General features: G+C 41.4%; 1 protein-coding gene across 1 annotated transcript in view; it reads left to right on the top strand.

Annotated features, from left to right (window-relative positions):
• The window catches only part of Mpzl1 (myelin protein zero like 1), a 56,801-nt gene that overhangs the window by 21,384 nt on the left and 10,866 nt on the right, over positions 1-24,551 (top strand). Inside the window, exons 2-4 of the mRNA XM_070034155.1 lie at positions 13,239-13,405; positions 21,209-21,422; positions 22,378-22,501. Of these exons, the coding sequence (XP_069890256.1) occupies positions 13,239-13,405; positions 21,209-21,422; positions 22,378-22,501 (505 nt within the window). The remainder of the gene's footprint in view (positions 1-13,238; positions 13,406-21,208; positions 21,423-22,377; positions 22,502-24,551) is intronic.

The following is a 24,551-nucleotide window of genomic DNA, read 5'->3' as shown; positions in this document are numbered from 1 at the left end:
TGTCTCTTCTTTTCCTTGTTCCTTCCCTCTTCCTTCTCTTTTCTTCCTTTTTTTTTTTTTTGTCAGTCGTGGGGCTTGAACTCTGGGCTTGGATGCTGTCCCTGCGCTCTTCAGCTTAGGCGAGCACTGTACTGCTTGAGCCACAGCGCCACTTCTAGCTTTCTAGTGGTTTATTGGAGATAAGAGTCTCACAGACTTTCCTGCCCAGGCTGGCTTTGAACCGAGATCCTCAGATCTCAGCCTCCTGAGTAGCTAGGATTATAGGCATGAGCCACTGGTGCCAGGCTGCCTCTTCTTTCTCTGTCAACCAAAAAGTCCACTTTCACTGTGTGGCCCTGCTTAAAAATCTACATTGGTGTCCATAGGATGAAGTTCAACTTAATCTGAACTTACTTTTTCATCTTAAAATTTTTCTGCTAATCTAGCCAAAGTAATTGCATAATTCATGTTTAAACAGCACTTCATGTTTTTATATCTCTGCAAAATGTCATTCAACATTCAACACTGATTCTTTTCAACATTCCAGGTAAACATCCTGTGCGTCTTCCATGAGGCGCCCTCCTCCCACCTCTTCGTTTTTCTAACTTAGACTTCATTCTATTTAGATGACTGAATAGAGAGAGTTTTAGGGACATGGTTTTCTAGGAACTTTTATAGGGAAGGCATATATACAATAAATAAAACACAGACAAAGCAGTCCACAGGCCCTTTCAAAGTCATTTTCCTATGTCCAGCCACTGCCCCTACTCAGTGTTTTAATATGCTAGTGTTCAAGCCCATGTAAAGTATCTAATAAGGCTGTGCCCCACTGACCCCAGTGCTAATTAGCGATCCAGTATATAGAGCTGTTTTATTAACATTGGTACATTTTTTATTCTACTAAGGCCTGTATCCCAACAAGAAAAGGGGCAGATGTTTCCATTCCTTGCTTGCATTTTACTTCCTGTCCAGGTGTGAGTGTTTACATTTGCACTCTTTCTCGCAGTGACAAATTGATGATGATTAATCTGTACTCCTTTGGTAGAGCCAGGGAACACTTGACTGGGGCAAGTCACCTATTTAAGGGAAAACTGGTTTCTTTATTTTGGTACACAATTGGTGCTTAAACATTTTATTAGCCATGGTCATTAAAATTTGACTAAACATTTGACTGCCGTCTGCTGTATGTTTACTTTTTAAATGTTCTTTGAGAACTTTCTGATAATTTGGAAGTATGCTTGATGCTGAGCACACCAAGGCCAAGCAAGGTATTATTCCAAGCCCCAGGAAGTCATAAATCTAAGCCGGGTGTTATGGTGCATGTCTGTAATCCCATCACTTCAGAGGCTGATACAGGAAGCCCTGGAATTCAAGGCCAGCAGGGCTACATAGCAAGTCTCAGAAAATGGTCCTGAGTCTTGTAGGGGAATTCATTTAATGGCAGTACCAGGAAACAGATTTTGTTTATTACTGGAAATTATTACCTTGTGTAGCCTGTAGACTCGCGCACACACTGGAATGGTGTGTGAGAAGTACTGTGTGGCTAGGCAGAAGATCAGATCAAGTCAGGGAGGGCTTTCTTTAGCAAAGTTATGGCAGATAGAGTCTTGAAATGCTGCATGGTTCTGGTTTGAATGAAAAATGAGCCTCTGGTACTAGAGGAATGCTGGAGGGAGGAGGGATGTTGAGGGAAATGACAGGCTGAATGATAGCAGCTCACCAGCCTCAGCCTCCTCAAATGGAAGGAGAAAGGGGGAGGGGGTCACTTTAAAAGCTCACTGTGCCATGCTGAGAATTTATGAGCTTTGTAAAGCAAAGGATTTAAACTGAGCTTTAAATAAGAAACTGGCACAGACAAATTTTCCTTAAATTCAGATTTAATTAACAGCCTGCCCAAAGGATACCTAAGTGAGAGCCCTTGTCCAAGAGTGACCATAGCTCTAAAAAGGAGAAGAATTTCTCTTCTTTAATTCATGTCCCCTATATGGCTAGTATGCCACTATTCTGTTTATCTAACTTCAGGCTGCTGTGTAGCAGACTGTTTACCACATGGGTAGTAAACTTGAACTTCTTGATACTAACCTAGAGACTGCTATCAAGCTGTCTTCCAACCTTGGAAAGTCTGGGCACTGAGCTTGAGGGCTTCAAATTGTTTATCTATTTGTACATTTAGACTTGTAGGCATGTTACTAAGAACATAGTAGAGTGGAAGTAGATCTGTGGCTCAAGTGGCAGAGTGCTAGCCTTGAGCAAAACAGCCTCAGGGATAGCACCAGGCCCTGAGTTCAAGAGTGAGTGTGTGTGTGTGTGTGTGTGTGTGTGTGTGTGTGTGTGTGTGTGTGTGTGTGTGTGTGTGTGTGTGTGTGTGTGTGTGTGTGTGTGTGTGTGTGTGTGTGTGTGTGTGTGTGTGTGTGTGTACTGAGGCTTGAACTCTGGGCTTGGATTCTGTCCATTAGCTTTTTCATTCAAGGCTTGCACTTCTCTGGTCTTGAAAATTTCAGGGTCATGAATGCATATGACTGTTTATTTTACAAGCAAAGATGCCTGTGTGTTCATGCCATCAAATGCCACACCAGGCTTGGCTTACCTGCCTCAGGCATTGTTTTATTATAAAACAGAATTATAAATAAATTCTCAACATCTCTTGGCTATGTTTGGTAGCAGTTACATGTTTAGAATCACTGGAAGGTATTTGAAAATTTTAATGGCCTAGGCAATATTCTATACCAATTAGAATCTAGTGTAGAAGGATCTGAATATTTTCATGTATGTGTGCTGTTACTGGGGCTTGAACTCAGGGCCTTGCACTCTTACTTGGCTTTTTCACTTAAGGCTGGTGGTTCTACCACTTTAGCCACACCACCACTTCTGGCTTTTTGGTGGTTAATTGGAAATATGAGTCTCATGGATTTTTCTGCCCCCTGATCCTCAAATCTCAGCCTCTTGAGATTTTAGGTGTGAGCCACCAGCATTGGCAATGTGCCAAGTATTTTACTTTTTTTTCCCCCTCAAGACTGGTATTCTACCATTTTAGACTTAGCTCTATTTCAAGCATTTTTGGTGATTATGGATTTTCTTGCCTGGGCTGGCTTCAAACCATAATCCTCAGATCTTAGCCTCCTGAGTAGTTAAAATTAGAGGTGCCACCAGTGGCCACAGCTAAAACTTTGTTTTTAAACTAGATTTTGTGTTTCAGAGCTATTTTAGATTTACAGTAAAAATGGGAGAAAGGCACAGAGATTTCCCTATATCCCTTGCCCCCCATCAACATTCTCCACCAGAGTGATACATTTGACACAGCTGATGGACCTGTAATAACACATCCTTGTCAAAGACCACCACAGTGTTTACATTAGAGTTCACTCTTGCTGTTGTACATTTTATGGGTTTGGACAGTTATAGAATGATATGTTTCATGTAAAGTAGTTCTGATATTTTTGGGCATTCTTCAGAGTGATTTAAATGTTTGCTATATTTTGGAGGTGAGGAAAACCCTTGTTGCCATCAGCCTTTGGTATTCTCTTCCAGACTGTTCTTCTGTCATTGCAATGGTATTTTCTGTTGCCCTTTTCTAGTTAGACTTGACTTTAGTTTTGTCTAACATACTATAAATCTTCTGAGATGCTAAAGTTCAGAGCGAGAGCGAGAGAGAAAGAGTGAGAGTGAGAGAGAGAGATTTAAGGTACAGTGGTCCTAGCCAGGTGCCAGTGGCTCAGGCCTGTAATCATAGCTACTCAGGAAGCTGAAATCTGAGGATCAGGATTCAAAGTCAGCCCAAGCAGCAAGTCCTTGAGACTCTTTTCACAAATAGCTGCAAGTAGGGCTGTGGCTCAAATGGTAGAGTGCCATCCTTGAGTGAAAAAGCTAAGGGACAATATCCAGGCTCAGAGTTCAAACCTAGTACACACACACACACACACACACACACACACACACACACACACACACACACACACACACACACACACACACACACACACGTGTGTGTGTGGGGGGGGACAGAGAGAGAGAGAGCGTACCAGTCCTGGGGCTTGAACTCTTGAACTCAGGGTCTGGGTGCTGTCCTGGAATTTTTTTTTTGCTCAAGGTTAGCACTGTACTACTTGAGCCACAGATCTACTTCTGGCTTTTTTGGTAGTTGACAGAGTTTTTTTTCCTGGGCTGGCTTCAAACTGCGATCCTCAGATCTCAGTAGCTAGGATTACAAGCATGAGCCAGCAGTGCCTGGTATGAAAATATGCCATTTTAGCACTTGGGAAGATAAAGTCTTTGAGAATGTGTTGTCTGTAGCTTTCAGCTTGTCGTTTGCAATAAGCCTTTTATTAGTCTACTGATAATGTGTCACATATCATATCATCTGGTTTCTTACCAAAAGTTAATTCTATCTGCTTGCTAGGAACTAAGAAAATGTTTGGGTACCTGATACAGATGCTACAATTTAAGTAGTAGCAGCTATGGCATTTGTGTTGGCTGCCTGATTGTATCGAGCCCTTAGTCTTTAGTGGAAGCCCTCCCTGTATAGTAACCATATGAGCACTCTGCATCTACACATCCAGGAGCTGGGGGTGGTACCTCTGTGCAGCACTGTGGATCCTTGTTTGTCTCCACTAGGCTGTCAGTACGTTAGAGCAGAGACTGAGTTCCAGCATGTGTTTGAAAGGATGAATGGAAAAAGAAAATCAGTCACAGGAGAGAGAGATGAACAGTACATAGATAGAGGAGGACAAAGAAGAAATAGCAGAGCTTTACAGAGCCAAATGATTAGTTCAATGACTGCCTGATTCAGGACCATTAGAACACTTCTCATTTCAAAAACAGAAGGTCTTTGTTGGTACAAAAAAGTTTAAGGACAGAGTTGTGGCCAGCTGGGCATCAATTTTGTGTGGAATTGACTCTGAGATATCTGGTAATCCTGTGTAGTCGTAAAAGTACAAAGAGATCTGAGGATCACAGTTCAAAGCCAGCCTAAGTAGGAAAGTTCATGAGACCCTTACTTCCAATTAACTACCAGAAATCTGGAAGTGGTGCTGTGGCTGAAGTGGTAGAGTGCTTGTCTTGAGCTGAAGAGCTGGGGGACAGCACCCAGGCCCAGGGTTCAAGCCCCATGATTGACAAAAAAAAAAAAAAAAAAAAGTACATAGAGGCTGGGCATTGGTGTCACATGCCTATAATCTACTCAGGAGGTTGGGATCCGAGGATTATGGTTCAAAGCCAGCTTGGGCAGGAAAATCCTTGAGACTGTTATCTCCAATTAACCACCAAAAAACTAGAAGTGGAGCTGTGGCTCAAAGTGGTAGAGTGCTAGACTTGAGTGGAAAAGCTTAGGTCAGACCCTGAATTCAGGCCCTATCACTGATTTAAAAAAATACATGGGTGTTGTTTTTTTTTTAATTTTTGACTGGGATTTCAAAAGATAAATATCCCTTCTCTATGCCTCCTCATTAGTAGTTTCAGTATGTAAACATGACACTGAGCTACCTCTGCAGATACCTTTTATGAAGGTGCTAAGAAATGCTGAAGCCATTTGGTAAGAAGCCAGTATGATGCTATGTCAGAGCTTATCTGCATTTGGTTTGATATGCTTTGTTTTTCTTTCACCCACTCATACCCCCACCCCAATATTCAAACAATATTTGTTGGCCTTTGGAAAAGGGTCCAGACATCTGTCAGGTAATAGAATCACATTTGTCACCAAGGTAATGGTGTACCAAATAAACACAGTCCTTTTTTTCTGGCTATGATTATTTCAGTAATTATTTCAGAGAATGTGAGGAGAGCATCAATGAGGAAAAGAAGGGATGGAAAGGATGCTGGGGAGCACAGGATGTGGAGTTTGGAGCAGATGCTAGAGAAGGGGAAGTTAGTTTGAGACTAAGGCCTACAGCATATTCTCAGACAGAGTACAGCAGAGTGTGTTTCCAGCAAGGGAAAGGTTTAATTTATTGCTATTTAGGGCCCTTTGAATGGTGTATATTTTTGTAGGCACTCCCCCCTGCCCCTCCACATACTTTGTGCCACTCAGCAAAAGTCCAAAATAGCAGCCTGATTCATGGAAGAAAGGAGCCTATGTCAGCTGCAGCGTGGCCCCACGTTGAGGAGGAATTTGACTCTGAGGAGCAATGTCCAGGCAGCTCTGTACCTGCATGGCCCAGTCCACTCACATGCATCATTAAGCTGGTGCTATTTCACCTAGGAGCCCTGGAAGCACAGTGGATGCCATTGAGTGCTTGGACGGAGTGCTCTGGAATTTATTTTTTTATTTTATTTTATTTTTGGGTCCAGTCGTGGGGCCTGAACTCTGGGCCTGGGCGCTTTCCCTCAGCTCTTCAGCTCAAGGCTAGCGCTCTACTACTTGAGCCACAGCGCCACTTCCGGCTTTTTTCTTATGTGGTGCTGAGGAATCGAACCCGGGGCCTCAGGCATGCAAGGCAAGTGCTCTACCACTGAGCCACCTTCCCAGCCCGAATGTTCTGGAATTTTTTAGAAAGGAGACAACTCATCACCTTGCTGATTTCTTCCTTTGTCTCTTAAAAAAGTTTTTATTTTGAAAACTAAATAGAGTAAGAGAAAGAAGGGACAATGTACAAAGTAAATATTAGGATGAGTACTCAGGCACTAACTTCTCTTTTCAGTGTTAATTACTGTTGGTGTGTGTGTGTGCGTGTGTGTGTGTGCGCGTGCGCATGTGTGTGCGTGCGCGCGTGCTTGCGCCAGTGCTCATGCATGCACGCGCACGCATGGGTACATGCTAGTACTAGAGATTGAACTCGGCCTTAGTACTGTCCTTGAACTTTTTCTCTCAAGGCTAAAGCTCCACTGCTAGTCATAGTTCTAATTCCTGCTTATTGGTGGTTAGTTGGAGTCTCAAGAGTCTCAAGGTTGGCTTTTAACTGTGATTCTCAAATTTCAGCCTCCTGAGTAACTAGGGTTACAGGTGTGAGTCAGCCCCTTCACCTTCTATTAGTGGTTACCATTATTCTGAATTTGTGTTCTCTTTTGTTCCTCTCTTTTTATATTATTTATTTATTTATTTTCATATCATGGGCTTGAACTTAGGGCCTGAGCACGATCCCTGAACTCTTTTACTCAAGGCTAGTGCTCTACCACTTTGAGCCACAGCTCCACTTCCAGTGTTCTGGAATTAACTATTAACTATTCTCCAATTAACTATTGGAGATGAGTCTCACCGACTTTTCTGTCCAGGCTGGTTTTGAACCTCAATCCTCAGATAGCTTCCTGAGTAACTAGGATAACAAGTGTGAGGCAGCAGCACTCGGCTTCTAATATGATTTAACATCACATTTATGCTTGTTTTAGAAGCTATTACAATATCAAACCATCACTGTGTATCAACAGAGAACAAGGGATAGGCCAAAGAGCTGTTTATAAATAAATGGCTTGATTGTACTCTTTTAAGCAGAAGAATGAATATATCAACAACTTCAAAGTATTTCAGAAACAACAACAACAAAAAAGAAACAAAAGCCTCTTTTAATTTCAAATCTTAATGGGATTTCTCTGAAAGATAAGGTTTTCTACAAACATCTGCTACAAATGAATCCAGCAGCGACAGAACTTAGAATTGCTTCATTTAATAATAGGTTCAAAATCTCTGCCTGGTTTAGGATTGTGTCTATTCATGGTGACACTACTGCAGTGTTTTCAGTGGTGTAATATGACTTTGAATTTACTTGAAATAAGATTTGTATGTACTTGGAAAGAATAATTTCATAAAATTATTTTATATGCTTTATTATTATTATTATTATTATTATTTTTGTTGGTCGTGGGGCTTGAACTCTGGGCCTGGGTGCTGTCCCTCAGCTCTTCAGCACAAGGCTAGTGCTTTACCACTTGAGCCATATCCCAACTTCCGGTTTTCTGGTGGTTAATTGGAAATAAGAGTCTCACGGACCCCTGGGCTGGCTTTGAACTTCGAACCTCAGATCTCAGCCTCCTGAGTAGCTAGGATAACAGGAGTGAGCCACCGGTGCCTGGGCACAGTCCTGAAGCCTCTTTGTGCTCAAGGCTAGTGCTCTACCACTTGAACCACAGTGCCACTTCCAGCTTTTACTTTATTGGAGATAAGAGTCTAACAGATTTTCCTGCCTGGGCTGGCTTTGAATTGCAGTCCTCAGATCTCAGCCTCCTGAGTAGCTAAGATTATAGGCATGAGCTGCCAGCACCCAGCTTGGCTTTTTGTTACTTTAATAATTGAAATAGGTCATGTCAGGAAATTGCACTTGGCAATTCTGTGTGTGTGTGTGTGTGTGTGTGTGTGTGTGTGTGTGTGTGTGTGTGTGTGTGTGTGTGTGTGTGTGTGTGTGTGTGTGTGTGTGTGTGTGTGTGTGTGTGTGTGTGTGTGTGTGTGTGTGTGTGTGTGTGCGCGCGCTTGTGTGCATACTGAGGCTTAAACTCAGGGCCTGGATGCTGTCACTTGTTTTTTTTCACTCAAAGCTAGAGCCATACCACTTGAGCCATAGTTTCACTGTGGCGTTTTGGTGGTTAACTGGAAATTAGTCTCATTCCTGCCTGTGCTTTCTTTCTTTCTTTTTTTTTTTTATTAATAAGTTTTTTTTATTGTGAAAATACTGTACAGAGGGGTTACAATTACATGAGCAAGGTAATGAGTACATTTCTTATCAAGCATTGTAGCCTTCTCTCCTCCTTTTTTTCCCCTTACTATCCCTCCCCCCCCATTTCCTCCCCCCCCCCCACTTGCTGACTTTCAACTGCTGTCCTCAAACCTCAGCCTCCTGAGTAGCTAGGATTATAAGCATGAGCCACTACTTCCTGGCTGGCAAACCACTCTTGAATTTGCATTTTCCTTTGTTGTTATGGATTTTGTTTTTTATTCTGTATTTAAAAAAAATTCCTCTTTTCTGAAACATTCTATGTGTCTATCTAAACTTTAAAGAATATCAACTTCTGGGAGATGAAATAGAGAAGGGGGAATGATGGAAGGGGTAACACCAATCAAGATATACATATAAATAGACATGCTAAGTTGAAAACTCATGCAACTATTTGAAGGTAGTGATAAAGAGAAGAAAAAGGACAACTTCTGTGTCTTATTTTATTGTAGAAATGACCTCGAGTCAGATGATTACACAGACTTTGATTCCTTATCAAGTGATTTTTGTGGTTGTCTTTCATTTTAATCAATCTATTGGCATTCAAAAGTGCCAGTCATTTCACAGCTAAGAGATACTGTTGGGTAGCAAAGTACATTTTAGAAACTCTGTTCTCCAGAGCACCCTAAAACAGTTTTGGTTCTGTTGGTTTATCTTGATCTTTAAACTCTAGTGTTCAGAGATTTTTTTCCTCCTTATGGAACCTTGCCCAGGTAGAAAGTATTCACAGCTTCCTTACCATATTAAAGTTTGCAGGTTAAGTTTATATGTTACTCAGAATCCAAGGTTGTCAAAATTTTTGAAACATTTGCTTGTCATTTCATTGTTTTACTTCATTTCATTTTTGTGTTTATTTCCAAGGTGATTGGTTACTATCTCAAAAATCAACAGGGCATACTTTTCTTCTATATATGAGTTCAGGGACCGATTCCATAAGACATTGTACAACTGTACCAAAATTATAAATCCTAGGCCTGAGAAGAATAAATTTAATAACTTACTCAGAATAGGATTCCATTCTTTAGTGACATGGAATGTAGATTGGAACAATACTTTCTGTATAGCTCAGTGTCCTTTACATTTTCATTTTTAGCCATTCTAACCAGCCCCTAAAAACTCTCTTGTATGACTGAAGAAGAGCTGTCTGAATCCACAGTAATTTACTATGTATTTCTATAATGCTCCTAGTTATTTAAAAAGGTAGGGAGGAGGGGAAGGCAGGACAAAACAAACCATTCTGAGTTGTTTAAGAAACAAGTTGCTTAAGAAAGTGAACTTGCTTGGGCTGCCTGGAATGTAGTAAGGGAAACCTGTGTTTTAGTTTCTCTCCTTACTCACAGGAGGATGTTTCTTAGAAGATACCATTCATGCTTGTTACAGTTGGTCAGAAACTTGGAGTAGGCTTGGTAGAAGGATTTTGTATTCTAGATGTTGATAAATACATGGGAAATGAGCAGTTCTGAACAAGGGTTTCCATCAAAACTTTTCCCTAGATGAGATACACAGCACAGTTGACACATTGACCATTCTTCCTTGTCTTTCATGACATCATGATTTCTTGGGACACTTCCAGTCTTACTGTACACAGCATTCACTATTCTCAGCTACACCCATCACTTCATCAGCAGTGGCACTAGGTGACCAAATGGGTTATTATATGTTTGGCGGGGAGGGAAGGGAAGGGTAGTATATGAGGTCTGAAAGGTAGCTAGAGCTAGCTCAAAGAACCAGAGGACTAGCCTGATCTGGACTGATGTGGTAGTTCTAACATGGCTTGTTGTTGGTGTTAGTACTGGGTTTTGAACTCAGGGCCTCATATTCTCACTTGGCTGACACTCTTCCACTTCTGGAGTCTCATAGACTTTTCTGCCCCAACTGGCTTCAAACTACAATCCTCAGATTTCACCTCTTGGGTAACTTGGATTGCTGATGCGAGCCACACATTGAGAACATGTTAGGAACCTTTCTGACCTAGCTATAAACTACTTGAAGTTAACATGTATAAGGCTGGGAAGCAGAGAGAGTGTTTAGAATTCAATGCAAGGCAAAGGTGGCAGTGGCTTGCACCAAAGAGTTAGGGAGAGATCAATCTCTAGATATGTTTCTAAGTAAAGACAAGATGTTTTGTTAACAGCTTTGGAGGTAGAGAGCCAGCCAAGCAACCTGACATGGAGGCTGTGGTGAGGATGCAGCTACTGATGGTAGAGCCTTAGAGCAGGGCTCCCACCTAGGAGTGGCTCCCACCTGAGGGCAGGTTACAGTTATGAGCAGTTGGAATTCATATCTAGGCTCTAAGAGCTACACATTAAATTAGCCAAAGACTAATGGAATGTTTGAAATAAAAACCACTTATTTATTAGCCAGAGTTGGCATACAGATTGCATAAAAGCCACTTACAGAGTTAGCCTTTTGCTCCTATTCTTGACTTTAAACTTGGACATTTGGCCTAGTTCCATCTTTAAATAGCATTTCTGCACCCAGGCCTTGAGGCAAGGATCTGGTTTAAGAAAAATCCTTGAGAAACTTTATTTGTGGGCTTTCAAGGCTGGCTTTGCTTGCTGTGTCAGCACCATGGAGAAAAGTAGTCAAAAACCACCCAGATGGAGTCAGACTTACAGACCAGAGCTGCTTCCTGGAATAAGCTGGTTAACTGGTCTGCCCTGTGCTTTGTCCTTCGCTCTGAACTCCAGTGCCTGGGGCTGCTTTTCTGCCTACCCACAATAGCAAGGAAGCCTTTTGTTTGCTTCCAGTCTCAAAGAAAGTCTTGTTTTGAGATTTGGACCACAAATAATAATCTATTGTTCCCTATAATAATAATCCTCCCTCTTTTAGCAGAAAAAAATCTGCTTGATGCAGTATGGCTATCAGTTTATTTAAAAGAATGGCCAAAGTGCTCCTTGTGTCCTAAGAATAAACATTTGGAAGATGGTTGGGAGGAGTAGGGGAGGGCTCTTGTTCCCCTTGGTCTAGAGTCACAGTTAAGTCTTTGACCTTCCATCTCAAGTGATAATACCCTTCTTATTTTGCCCATCTGTTACATTCTAGAATAACTGGAACACTATAATTATTCCAGACTATTTCTTTAATGATAATCTGGTTTGGGGCTAGAGGATGGTCTCAGAAGTAGAGTGTTTGTGTAGAGTGTGTGAGTCCTTGAGTTCAAACCATGGTACTATCACAGTATTACTTTCCTACCTTAAATTCTTTTTTTTTTAATATTATTTTATTTTATTTGAGAACATACTGTACAGAGGGGCTACAATTACATGGGCAGGATAATGCATACATTTCTTACCAAGCATTGCAGCCTCCTCCTTTGTTTACCCTTCACCTCCCTACCTTAAATTCTTTATAGGAAAAGGGTCAATTAAATAATAGACATGGTCTGATATGAAGTGGTAGATAAGAATAGTTGAATTGTTTTAAATATAAACGGTGAGATAAAGTTTAATGTGATAACAATTGCAGTATAGCAAATGAATTCTGTTTAAACAAGTAAAAGTAGCTAAGCTTGGGGCTCACACCTGTAATCCTAGCTTATTCAGGAGGCTGAGACCTGAAATATAATAGTTCAAAGCAGAAAAGTCTGTGTGACCTTATCACTACTTAAAAAAGCAGGGCTGGAGTCATAACTCCAGTGATAGAGTGCTTATAGGATCAAGATAGCTGAGCCAGAGCCATGATACTGGCAGGAAGAAAGGAAGGAAGGAAAGAAGGAAGGACTGAAGGAAGGAAGGAAGGAAAGAAAAGAGAAGAGAAAAAAGAAGAAAAGAAAAGAGAAAGAAGAGGCTATATGCTATAAGATTCTACCTCTATAGTGTTCTGGGAATACAGAATTGTAGTAACAGTAAAAAGTCAGTGGATGCACTAGATATCATGGTATGTATGATCCCAGCTACTTGGTAGATGTAGATAAGGTAGAGGTTTAAGGCTAGGTTGGGTAAATGTTAGTGAGACTCTCTCACTGGTATCGCTGGCCTGACAAAAGTGAGAGACTGAAATATAAACTAAAAGCAAAAGGACTAGTGCATGGCTCAAGAGGTGAGGCCTTGATTTCAATCCCCAGTACAATCAAAGGGGAAACAAAACAAAGTCAGTGGTTTCCAGGAGCTTTGGGAGAGGAAACCTGTAGCACAAAAGGGATTCTTTTTAAGACAGTGAAGTAAGTATTTTGTATGGTATATTGTAAGGGTGGTTATCTCTTCTTATATCCATATCCAAAGGATGTATAAGGCAAAGAGTGAACCCTGCAAACCTAACAATAATGTAACAATCTTAGCTCATCAGTTGATACAAATGTGGCACACACAATAATAATGAAAGGGGGAAGGTAAATTCATGAGAACTCTTCAAGGTTCCATTTGTTTCTGCATACCTAAAACTGCTATTATAAATGTCTATTCATTAAACAAATATATTAGGTATAGCCCCAAATAAAAACACCAGACCATCAACAGTTACTCTGTAGGAAGCCCTGAACCATAAAATATCCCGTGAGGAATGGAGGATAATAATACAGCAGATTGCTGTGTATATCTTGTAACTTTTATCTTTTTCACTGATAAATAATGTACAGTAGTATTCATGCTAAATTCTACATTTAAACTGTCCTTGTTCTTTCTGCAGTGACAGCCAGAGTGTCAGCGTTGGAAGTATATACACCAAAAGAAATCTATGTGGCAAATGGGACACAAGGGAAGCTCACATGCACATTCAAGTCCACCAATGTGACTAGCCGCTTAACCACTGTTTCCTGGAGCTTCCAGCCAGAGGGGACTGACACCACTGTGTCGGTAGGAATGTTTGAGTGTCATTATTTCTCATAGGCTTTACTGCTGTCTTGTTCTTGTGATTGATGACCTATGCTTTTCCATTCCCCAAATTTGTGAAATCTATTAAGTCATTTGCAAGGTCTTTTCTTTTTTCTTCTTTTGTCTTTTGTCGGTCATGGGGCTTGAACTCTGGGCTGGGGTGCTGTCTCTGTGCTCTTCAGCTCAAGGCAAGTGCTCTACCACTTGAGCCACAGCACAACTTCTGGTTTTCTAGTGGTTTATTGGAGATAAGAGTCTACAGACTTTCCTGCCCAAGCTGGCTTTGAACCGAGATCCTTAGATCTCAGCCTTCTGAGTAGCTAGGATTACAGGTGTGAGCCACTGACGCCCACTGCAGAGTCTTTTCTTGACTCAGATTCTTTAGGAAAAAAGAACTAAGCATCTCTTAGATGAAGCTTATTTTCTTGGTATTTCTGATTTTTTGATATGTATTTATACATCTTTTTGATTTGATTATACTTTTCTTGATTAAGCTTGTGTGTAACTCAGCAGTGTTTTATTGGGAGCTCACAATGTATAGGTTTTTTGAGGGAGGAGGGAATTTTAAACATTTGAGCCTTTAAACCTGGGAGTACAGAAAAGTGAGACTGGTGTACAGATGATTCGAGTAAGAGGAGGGGCCTAGCAGAATTAGTAATTTGCTGAGTGCTGGGTAAACAGTTTTAGGTGAAAAGCTTGGGGCTCCAGGAGTCCCAACAGGTCTAGGCTTATCCCCCTGTCCCAATTAAAGAGAATCATGTGGGCCCAGCATCAGTGACTCACATCTATAATCTTAGCTAAACAGGAGGCTGAAATCTGAGGATTGCAGTTGAAGTCACCCTGGGGAGGAAAGTCTATGAGACACTTATCTCCAGCTAACCACCAAAATGCTGGAAGGGGAGTTGAAGCTCAAATGATGGAGTGTGAGCCTTAAGGAAAAAAGCTCAAGGTGCCTGGGCACTGGTAGCTCACACCTGTAATCCTAGCTACTCAGGTGGCTGAGATCTGAGGATTGCAGTTCAGATCCGTCCTGGGCAGGAAAGTCTATAAGACTTTTATTTCCACTAGCCAACTGAAAAAGAAGTGGAGCTGTGGCTCAAGTGGTAAGAAAGCTAGCTTGAGCAAAAACTCAGGGACAGCAGCACTCAGACCCTGAGTTTAAGTGCCAGAATAGGCACCAAAAAACAAGAACAAAAAACAACAATAACAACAACAACAACAACAACAACAACAGAGAAGCATGTGGTAAAGTACAGAGGAGATTCAATACAGTCTAGCCTGGGAAGAGGCATTTCAAGCTTATCTTTCAGGTTCTGACTTGAGTTTCAGATTTAAACAAAGGACAGTGGGCTAGATGTAAGCGAAATTTCTTAATCAAAGGTATGATGATTTGGCTGGTGATTATCTGAGAATTGGTCTGAGTAAGCATGTCATTGTTACCTAAGGAGTAGATTGCACTTTGGACATCAAGTGTTCATCCCTCAGTCCTGCTGTTAAGGAAAACTTGGTTAAGTACAGGAGAGAATGGCTAGGAGCTGAAGAGACATGCAAGAGAGAGGCAGGTTCGCTGAACTTTTCTCCAACTTTTCATTAACTTGTGGGCTCAAGTGCGAAGTCAGTACTTTTTAGCAAAAGCAGTTTTTAAGTACATGCTATATTATGTAGTGGGTGCTTATTAACCATGCACTGGCTGTCCTGATTCTTGTCTATGAAGTGGAGATAATAAACCTCCCACATAGGAGGAACGTGAGGCCATACAAGGTAAATGCCAGGGTGCTGGTGAGGTATTTCAGTGCTAACATAGACAAGTTATTGTGAGACTGTGGCCTTGTTAGCACATTGAGGATCATTCAAATACTGTCTTCTACTTTAGCAGTGTTGTACGTTAGATAGTCAGTGTTGTCATCCATCTTTAAATTAGAATACCCAGCTCTTCTTTGATTCATAATGAGTGCTATGATATGAACCTGTTTTTCAAAAGTTCTGGTGTTGGAAACTTAATCTTCAAGTTCAAATGTTGAAGTGGTATTTAGCAGGGGAGGGGGCTTACGACGCGATCAAGACTAGATTGAATGAAGTCTGTTGGGAGTGGGGGCCTGTGATGGCACTAGTGACTTTCTGAGAGGAAGAAGAGAGACATAAGCTTGCTCACTTGCTCAGTCTTCCCTCCCCTATGTTAGAGACCCGCAGCAGTGCCAAGCAAGGGCAGCATGCCATGCTTTTAGACTTCCTCACCTTTAGACCCATGAGTCAAATAAACTACTATATTTTATAAATTACTCAGCCAGTCTTTTGTTCTCCCAGCAGCAGATAGGACCGCAAATTGTATTTTTCATTTCATGGGTGGAAACTATTTTTCTGTCAGAGTCCAAGATTTATTCATAGGACGGACCTCTATGTCATGTCTAGCAAAGAGGGAAAGTGGGAGGTCACATCAGGGACTTCAAATTTGCTTAAGTTCCATAGAGTCCAGTTGGGTATAATTTTAGGTAAGACAAAATGCAGAACACAAGGTAGAATTTTCTGAAAGTCCTCTCTTGGAATAGCCATGAGTATGAGAACAGGAATCCATACACATGTTCTAAGGAAGGCGATACAAAGGCATTCTGCCTCATAAATTGAGTGTCAGTGTGACGCATATAAATTACGTGTGCAAGTTTACTGAAGGGAGTCCAAAAATTAAACTTGTGAGGTCTCCTTCTGAAGTCTTCTGCAAGAATGGATGTGAGCAGCAGTGTTTTGTTTATGGAAAATAAAGCTATCACCAGTGGGACACTGAGAGATAACAACTCTCTTTTAAAGAGTAGTTCCACTGATGCACAAATATTCATTCATATGTGGGTTGAGGAAGGCTTAGTAATCCAAAAACAGGTTGCATTTTCCTCTTTTTTTTTTTTTTTTTTTTTTTTTGTGTGTGTGTGTGTGTGTGCCAATACCGGGGCTTGAACTTGGCCTGGGTGCTATTCCTTAGCTTTTTTTGTACAAGGCTAGCATGCTACCACCTGAGTCACAGCTGCATTACCGGCTCTTTGCTGGTTAAGTGGAGGTATGAGTCTCATAGACTTTTCTGTTTGGGTTGGCTTCAAATCACAATCTGAATATCTCAGCCTCTTGAGTAGCTAGGGTTACAGGCATGAGTATGTGCCTGGCACTTTTTGATTAGAGTTGTTAACTTACCTATACACTAGTCAGATTCCACAACTCCAGAATATAGGATCTTTTATCTTTGAAATATTGGAACATGTTTAATCAAATAAGCAGGTTGCTTTTTTCTTTACAGATTTTGTAAGAAAAGTGTGCTCAAATCTAGCATACCATAAATGTTTGTGTTGTTTAGGGACCAGACTGGTGGAGTGGCTTGTCGTGTAGTTGTTTTCCCTTCCTTGTCCTCTACACTTCCCCTCTGCCACCTGCAGCAGACTTAAGAATCTTCGCTGAATTGTTTTTCAGTTATAGTGTACAGATTTTGTCATACTTCCTGCTGTGTCTCTGCTGTCTCTTAAACGATGTTAATTTTGTGCCTAGATTAGTTCGTTAACACTTGGTCTGTTCTACTTGTTTGGGTTCAACCATCACATGCCTCCAGGTATACCAGTCTTAAAATAGTTTTTTTTTCGGCCTGGTACTGCCTTTGTCAGAAACTTCCTGGTTTCACATTCATAACAATTATACTTGTTTAGATGTCAAAGCTTATTACAATTTGTCTTAGCCAACTACTTCAACTTTTCTTTTCTTCTTCTATAAGGTTATTTCCAGTCTACTGAAATTGCTTTATGTTCTACCTCCTCCTTCTGAACTCTTGCCATATTTACCTCCTAATCCTTCCATAACACTCCACTCTCAAGTTCTTAGATCTTAAAACTCACTATACATTTCTATAATATGTGCCCTCTGTTAGGGCAGCTTTTCTCATAATCTTGATTATTGCTGTTTTGAAAGGAGACACTTGTCTTACCTCTTCAGTATCCCTGATAGCGTCAGCACACTGCCATACACTTAAAAGTACTGGCTGGTAATGAGATCCAGTAAAGTTTGTGAGTTTGTTTATTCTTTTTTTTTTTGTCGGTCGTGGGACTTGAACTCTGGGCCTGGGCGCTGTCCCTCAGCTCTTCAGCTCAAGGCGAGCGCTCTACCACTTGAGCTACAGCGCCACTTCCGGTTTTCTGGTGGTTTATTGGAGATAGGAGTCTCACGGTCTCTCCTGCCCGGGCTGGCTTTGAACCGCGATCCTCAGATCTCAGCCTCCTGAGTAGCTAGGATTACAGGCGTGAGCCACCAGCGCCCGGCTTGTTTATTCTTTTATCTCATTGGTTTGATCAATACATGAGGTCCTCCTAAGAGTTGAGGAGGTAAATACAATTCATTGCTCCCCTTCAGAGGGCACTCAGTCTATCTAAACAGACTGACCAGGGGAGCAGTATGCACACAACACAGCAGTTGGAAGCAGTGGAGTAGGTGGTATTGTAACAGCTTCAGAAATTCAAGGGAGAGGGCTAGGAAGGTGCTCAGTGATAGAGTGCTCGCCTCACATGCATGAAGCCCTGGGTTCAATTCCTCAGCACCACATAAGCAGAAAAAAAAGCCAGAAGTGGTGCTGTGGCTCAAGTGGTAGGGTGCTATCCTTGAGCTGAAGAACTGAGGGACAGTGCCCAGGCCCAGAGTTCAAGCCCCATGACCAAAAAAAAAAAAAAAAAAAAAAAAAAATGCAAGGGAGAAGCTGGGCGCCAGTGGCTCATGCCTGTAATCCTAGCTACTCAGAAGACTGAGATCTGAGGATCATGGTTCAAAGCTAGCCCAGGCAGGAAAGTCTGCAAGACTCTCTAATTAACCACCAGAAAACCAGAAATGGCACTGTGGCTCAAGTGGTAGAGCACTTGCCTTGAGCTGAAGAGCTCATGGACAGGGTCACAAGCCCAGAGTTCAAGCCCCATGACTGACCAAAAAAAAAAAAAAATGCAAGAGAGAAAATTTGGGGATGTAGAAAGAGAAGGCAGGGACTAGATGATGAAAGGACTCAATGTTTGGGACATTGAATTTCTTATCTGTTTTCTGGCAGAAAAGGGGAGTGAAGGTCTTTGAGCAGGCAGGATATGATCAGACATAAGAAACATGAAATGATAGGGAAAAAATAGTAACAGCCTTGAAATGAAAGCTAGAGTTGAATTTTATCTCAAAGACATGTGTCCTTAGGCAGGTCACTGAAGTTTTCTGAGCCTCACTTTCCTTATTTATGAAATAATGGTTAAATGGCTCTCACCTTGCAGGATGTTGTGAGCACTGGAGTGTGGCTGACAGGTGGTTCCCCATGAGTTATTCACATTTCTGCATATGTTGTAGGCAAGAACGGCTGTTTTTGTTTGTTTTGTTTTGTTTTGTTTTTTGGCCATGGGGCTTGAACTCGGGCCTGGGAGCTGCCTCTGAGCTTTTTTGTGCTACCACTTTGCAGCTACTGCTACACTTAGGGTTTTCTTGTGGTTGATTGGAGATAAGAGTCTCAAAGGCTTTCTTGTCATGGCTGGCTTTGAACCGCAGTCCTCAGATCTCAGCCTTTTGTGTAGCTAGGATTATAGGCATGAGACACCAACTCCTGGCCCACTAGCTGTCTTTGTTGTGAACTTTCTTCATAAAACAACTAGCTGTGGAAGACAGATTTGCTCACTGTTCCATGTAGTAAAGGTAGTGTGTCTCTTCAGATGAAAGTTGGACATGCCTTTTACATAATTACAAAATATTTGAGTTCTAATCAAGGCATGGTGCCTTATACCTGTAGTCCCAACACTTAGATAAGCGAGCAGCTAAGTGAGCAATGTCATGAGACCCTGTCTGAAAAATGAAAGAGTTGGGTTCCCTAAGCTTGGAGTTCCTAGCGGTGATGATGAAGTTATGCCCCTTCCCCACCCCCCACATGATGATAAGTAATGCCCCTGCATGTACGAAGTCCACCTGAGCCCCTTGTGCCATCAATATAGGAGTTAGGGAGCAAAGGGAACATATAGAAATATGCTTCTTGTTCCATGATCATAAGGCCCTTTGTTTCTGAGTCTTCATGGGAATGAATACTTCATTGGTACTTTGTTAGTTTACCAATAGTGAAATCTCAGACCTTCACAGTTCCTAACAAAACATTTAGGTCATATTAAATACAGGGCATAGGGCTGGGAAGGTGGCTCAGTCGTAGAGCACTTGCCTTGCATGCATGAGGCCCTGGGTTCGATTCCTCAGCACCACATAAGCAAAAAAAAAAAGCTGGAAGTGGCGCTCTGGCTCAAGTGGTAGAGCGCTAGCCTTGAGCTGAAGAGCTGAGGGACAGCACCCAGGCCCAGAGTTCAGGCCCCACGACTGGACCCCCCCAAAAAAATAAATAGAGGGCATATATAAAATGGCATAATAACAGTTTCTTTGTCATTGCTCATTTAGACATTGGTGGAGGGTGGTATAAAGAAAGTTGAGGCTGGAATCAGATACTAATTAAGAAGTCCCCCCAGTCCAAGATCGTGAGAGCTTAAAATTAGGTGTTGTCAGTGGAAATTAAGTAGACCGGATAATGGAGCAAATCTTCCACTATCTTCTTATCAAGGACTGAGAGCAAAGACATCAACCCTCCAGCGAAACTGCTTGGGTTTAATTGAATGTGAGTAGATTCCCCTCCCTCCGGGCATTACCTTCTTCTTTTTTTTTTGTTTTTTTTGGGTCCCGTCGTGGGGCCTGAACTCTGGGTCTGGGCACTGTCCCTCCACTCTTCAGCTCAAGGCTAGCGCTCTACCACTGGAGCCACAGTGCCACTTCCGGCTTTTTTCTTTTTGCTTATGTGGTGCTGAGGAATGGAACCCAGGGCCTCATGCATGCAAGGCAAGCGCTCTACCACTGAGCTACCTTCCCAGCCCCCGGGCATTACCTTCTTGAAGGTTTGCTTTGAGAAATAAGTTTCTAGGTCTGAGAGGGAAGAGTACACCGAGAAAGGCTAACACTTCCTTCACAGGCCAGGAAGAACATTTTGTATATTCCAGGTTTTGTTTCTTTTACAAGCCTATGACTTTTCCACTGAAACTTGCAAATAGACATATGCCATTTAGGCTTCTTTTTTGTGTGCCTTTGTATATCTTAGTGGTGGGTTTCTGAAGCCTCTGAATTCACTGGGCCCAATGGTAGTCTTGTAGGAAGAATGTTGGCTTTTTTTTTTGTCGGTTGTGGGGTTTGAACTCTGGGCCTGGGCGCTGTCCCTGTGCTCTTCAGCTCAAGGCAAGCACTACTACCACTTGAGCCACAGCACCACTTCCGGTTTTCTAGTGGTTTATTGGAAGTAAGAGTCTCACAGACTTTCCTGCCCGGGCTGGCTTTGAACCGTGATCCTCAGATCTCAGCCTCCTGAGTGGCTAGGATTACAGGCATGAGCAACCAGCGCCCGGCTGAATGTTGGCTTTTTAAGAGTAAGATGGGCCTGATTTTGACTCTGGGCCTAATACTTAATTGTGACCTTGGGAATATGGCTTCTTTTGATTTCCATTTTCTTATTTAAAAAATGAATAGTAATCATTACCTTTAGGGGATGTTGAAAGGATTAAAGATGATATGTATGTCTGATTTTTTCCAACTGAAACTTGGTAGAGTTGTACTCTATCATCTTCAAAACTCTGCCTGGCCTATATTCCATAGCTTGAGACTTGTTATATGATTTGCATTTCTTTCATTTGAAGTCTTTTCTAAAGCTTTACCAGCATTCCTCCTATAGTTTTTAGGAATTTGGTCTTTGAAAGTAGCTCATGTGCTCTCATTTTCTAATTGCAGTTTTTCCACTACTCCCAAGGGCAAGTATACTTTGGGAATTATCCACCATTTAAGGACAGAATCAGCTGGGCTGGAGACCTCGACAAGAAGGATGCATCAATCAACATAGAAAATATGCAGTTTATACACAATGGCACCTACATCTGTGATGTCAAAAACCCTCCTGACATTGTTGTCCAGCCTGGCCATATTAGACTCTATGTCGTGGAAAAAGGTACTCTCTTCAGGACTTTTGCAGAAATGACAGTTCTCTTTATCTCATTTAGTCAGAGAACAAGAGTTAATATTTCAAGATATGTTTGAAGTGAGGATTTTTTTTTGCCATAGACTTGTTCTCTCTGTCTCTGTGAACCAGACATACCTAGGGGTTGGAGAACTAACTCCGCCTCCAGAGTGGCTGATTTCTTCTTGTATGTACTTCCTGTCTGGAACTATGGATCTGTGTTCAGGTGTAGTAATTTTTTTCTTTAGTATTAATCATAATGGTTAGAAGAAGTGGGCCATGGGAGAGAAGGAAATTGATAGCATGTTGATATTCTCCAACCCAAAGTTTTGACATCTCTAATCCAGTACAATTCTTTTCTTTTCTTTTTTTTTTTTTTTTTCCAGTGCTGGGGCTTGAACTCAGGGCCTGGGCACTGTCCCTGAGCTTCTTTTGCTCAAGGCTAGCACTCTACCATTTGAGCCACAGTGCCACTTCCAGCTTTTTCTGTTTATGTGGTACTGAGGAATCGAACCCAGGGCTTCATGCATGCAAGGCAAGCACTCTACCACTAAGCCACCTTCCCAGCCTACAATTATTTCTTCCCTTTTTCAAGAATAAGCAGAAAATGCTAAGTTTTAGTGTCTCCATCCTGGGACAAAGTCTGCTCTGTTGGAGAGTAGTAGACTGATAGAAATTCAGATCTCCAGTTTTGACTTTAGAACATGGAGAGGGACTGTGGATATAGAAATGTTTTATCCTCTAGTTCATTCTTTCTCAGCTAGTACACCACCAGTATGTCACTGTATGTCATCACTTAGGTACTACTGCTTATCATATGGATAATAGAAGAGGTTAAGTAAAATAATAACTGCGAGGGGTAAACTTTTGCTTATTAAATTAATGAATTACCCATCCTTTTCTCTGTAGCAATGTATCTTATCCCTGTCTTGTTCTTTCCCTCTAGAGAGTTTGCCAGTTTGGGTGGTGGTGGGTATAGTTACTGCTGTGGTCCTAGGGCTCACTCTGCTCATCAGCATGATTCTGGCGGTCCTCTATAAAAGGAAAAACTGGAAACCGGAATATACTGGGTAAGAAACACCATCTTTCAGGGGAGGGGTGGAAAGAAGAAACTTGAGGCTTATATTGTATATTTTTAAAATGTAAATGTCATTGTAAGGAATTAACTACTGTTTGCTCCCCTGTTGGAAATGAGCAGTCTTCTTAGGAGGTATTTTCTGACATGGGCAGGCAGAAGCCAGTGCCTGCTGTTTTACGTAGACTGTGATACTAATCCCTGTTCTCTAGTTTCCTTCAGAGGCGTGTTGAAATGAACTGCTCAGCAGTCTGTGTTCTGAGTTTCAGTATCATCCACTCTGCAATTAGTGTTCTTAAGCCACAGACATCACTTACCCCACTTAACAGTTTAGTTGTAATTTCTTGGCAGTAATCTAGTAAGAGTCTTAGTTGGGTAACTATTAAACCTTAATCAGGAACTTGTAGAAATAAACTACCCTCCTAGCCCAGGGTCAAGATGGAGTTTTCCTTTTGGAACTTCCTACCTCAGCTTTGGCAGCTTTATTGCTCTGATTGTCTTGCCTTGTGTTGACAACAAAAAATACCAGCAATAAAGAAAAGTTGACTTTTCTTCTCAAAAGTGACATCTTTGACTGTAGGGTATATCTAATTGAAGGACCTTCTCTTTTCCTCACTCCAGCTGGAAAGTTAAACCGTAATAAGCTATGTAGAATTCATGTGGTATAACTGATGAACTCTGGATTCAAGTTGATGTAGCACGAGCTGTTTTACACGTGCACCATCTGACTTTCTCCATCCCAGAGGCACTGTAATTCAAAAGGATTGCATGCTCTGAGCTTGCTTGCTAGTGGATGGTGGGAACCTGTGCCTATGGGCTCTGCTGATATAGCTTTTACGAGTGCTGTGTTTAAACAAGTCTGTGAATGTTCAAATTCAGCTTGGAATGCTTCTATTCTGCTGACTCTGTTGTTCCTTGCATGGTGTTTTATGATGAAGTAGAGCTGGGCTGTTGGTTTTTCTACATGAGACTAATCCCAAGGTGGTGACTTACCAGTCTATAGTTAGTCCTGGGGGGTTAGTAAAGGGTCAGGCAAGTATTCCTTAGAATCCTGCATGGCATCGTGAATGCTGCTATTCTTCTTACTTTGGTTTTTTTCCTTCTCTTTTGCTTTTCTGCCTTGGTGTGCTAGGATCAGGTCCTGCTTATCTTCCACTTCTTAAGAAAAGCTGACATAGAAGACACATTGGGACTATAAACAGGGCTGGGTCTCTTCTTCCTCTCCAGTAGACACATGGTAACTAGTCACATTGCTGGTTGCTGTTAATGTTCATGTTTATGTATTCAACTCATTTCTTTTGTTGACAACTAACCACCTAGCTCTGAGTCAACCCAATATCTAGTATAGTTTGTCCACAAATATGGCATGTGATTATACTGGAAACCTAATGAGCAATAATATCCAGATGAAATTGGGCTCATCTGAATATATGTGTTCTTTATGTAAAATGACTGTGTTTTTCTTTTTCTTACTGTCAGTGGTTTAAGACCCTCTTTGTGTTAGAATAATCAAAGAGTTTGGTTCAGGGCATGTCTGGCTCCATCCACAAAAAAACAATTTTCGCAATGCATAGTGTGCTCTCAGCATAGCACTTTAAACTGATCCATCCTTCCCAAACTCATAAGTGTATGTGTGTGTGTGTATATATATATCATTTATATATATATATATATATATATATATACATATATACATTTATATATATATACATATATATATATATATATATATGTATATATATATAAATGATTTATTCTGCTGATGACATCTCTCTTTAGGAAATCTCCAAATGAGTTCCTTCTCATTCTTCCCTGGTGTTCACTTTCTTCATTTACTTATGAGATGGCACATGTTAAAGAAAAACCCTTCATGCTTCTGAGAAAGATCAGCCTGCATGATTTTTCATTCTATAATTTGTCATCACTCATGGTTTCTGGAGCTGTTTGGGGGGTTCTATTTTTGGTTGGTTGTGGTATTAGTAGGGAAACAAAATGTGGGGAGCTAGAGAATGGAGGAAACAAGAGCCATGAAGCTGGACATGGGT

Source organism: Dipodomys merriami, unplaced genomic scaffold (genome assembly GCF_024711535.1).
Source record: "Dipodomys merriami isolate MVZ:Mamm:240054 unplaced genomic scaffold, mDipMer1.0.p SCAF_24, whole genome shotgun sequence".
Lineage (NCBI taxonomy): Eukaryota > Metazoa > Chordata > Mammalia > Rodentia > Heteromyidae > Dipodomys > Dipodomys merriami.
This window is presented reverse-complemented; position numbering and strand designations above follow the sequence as displayed.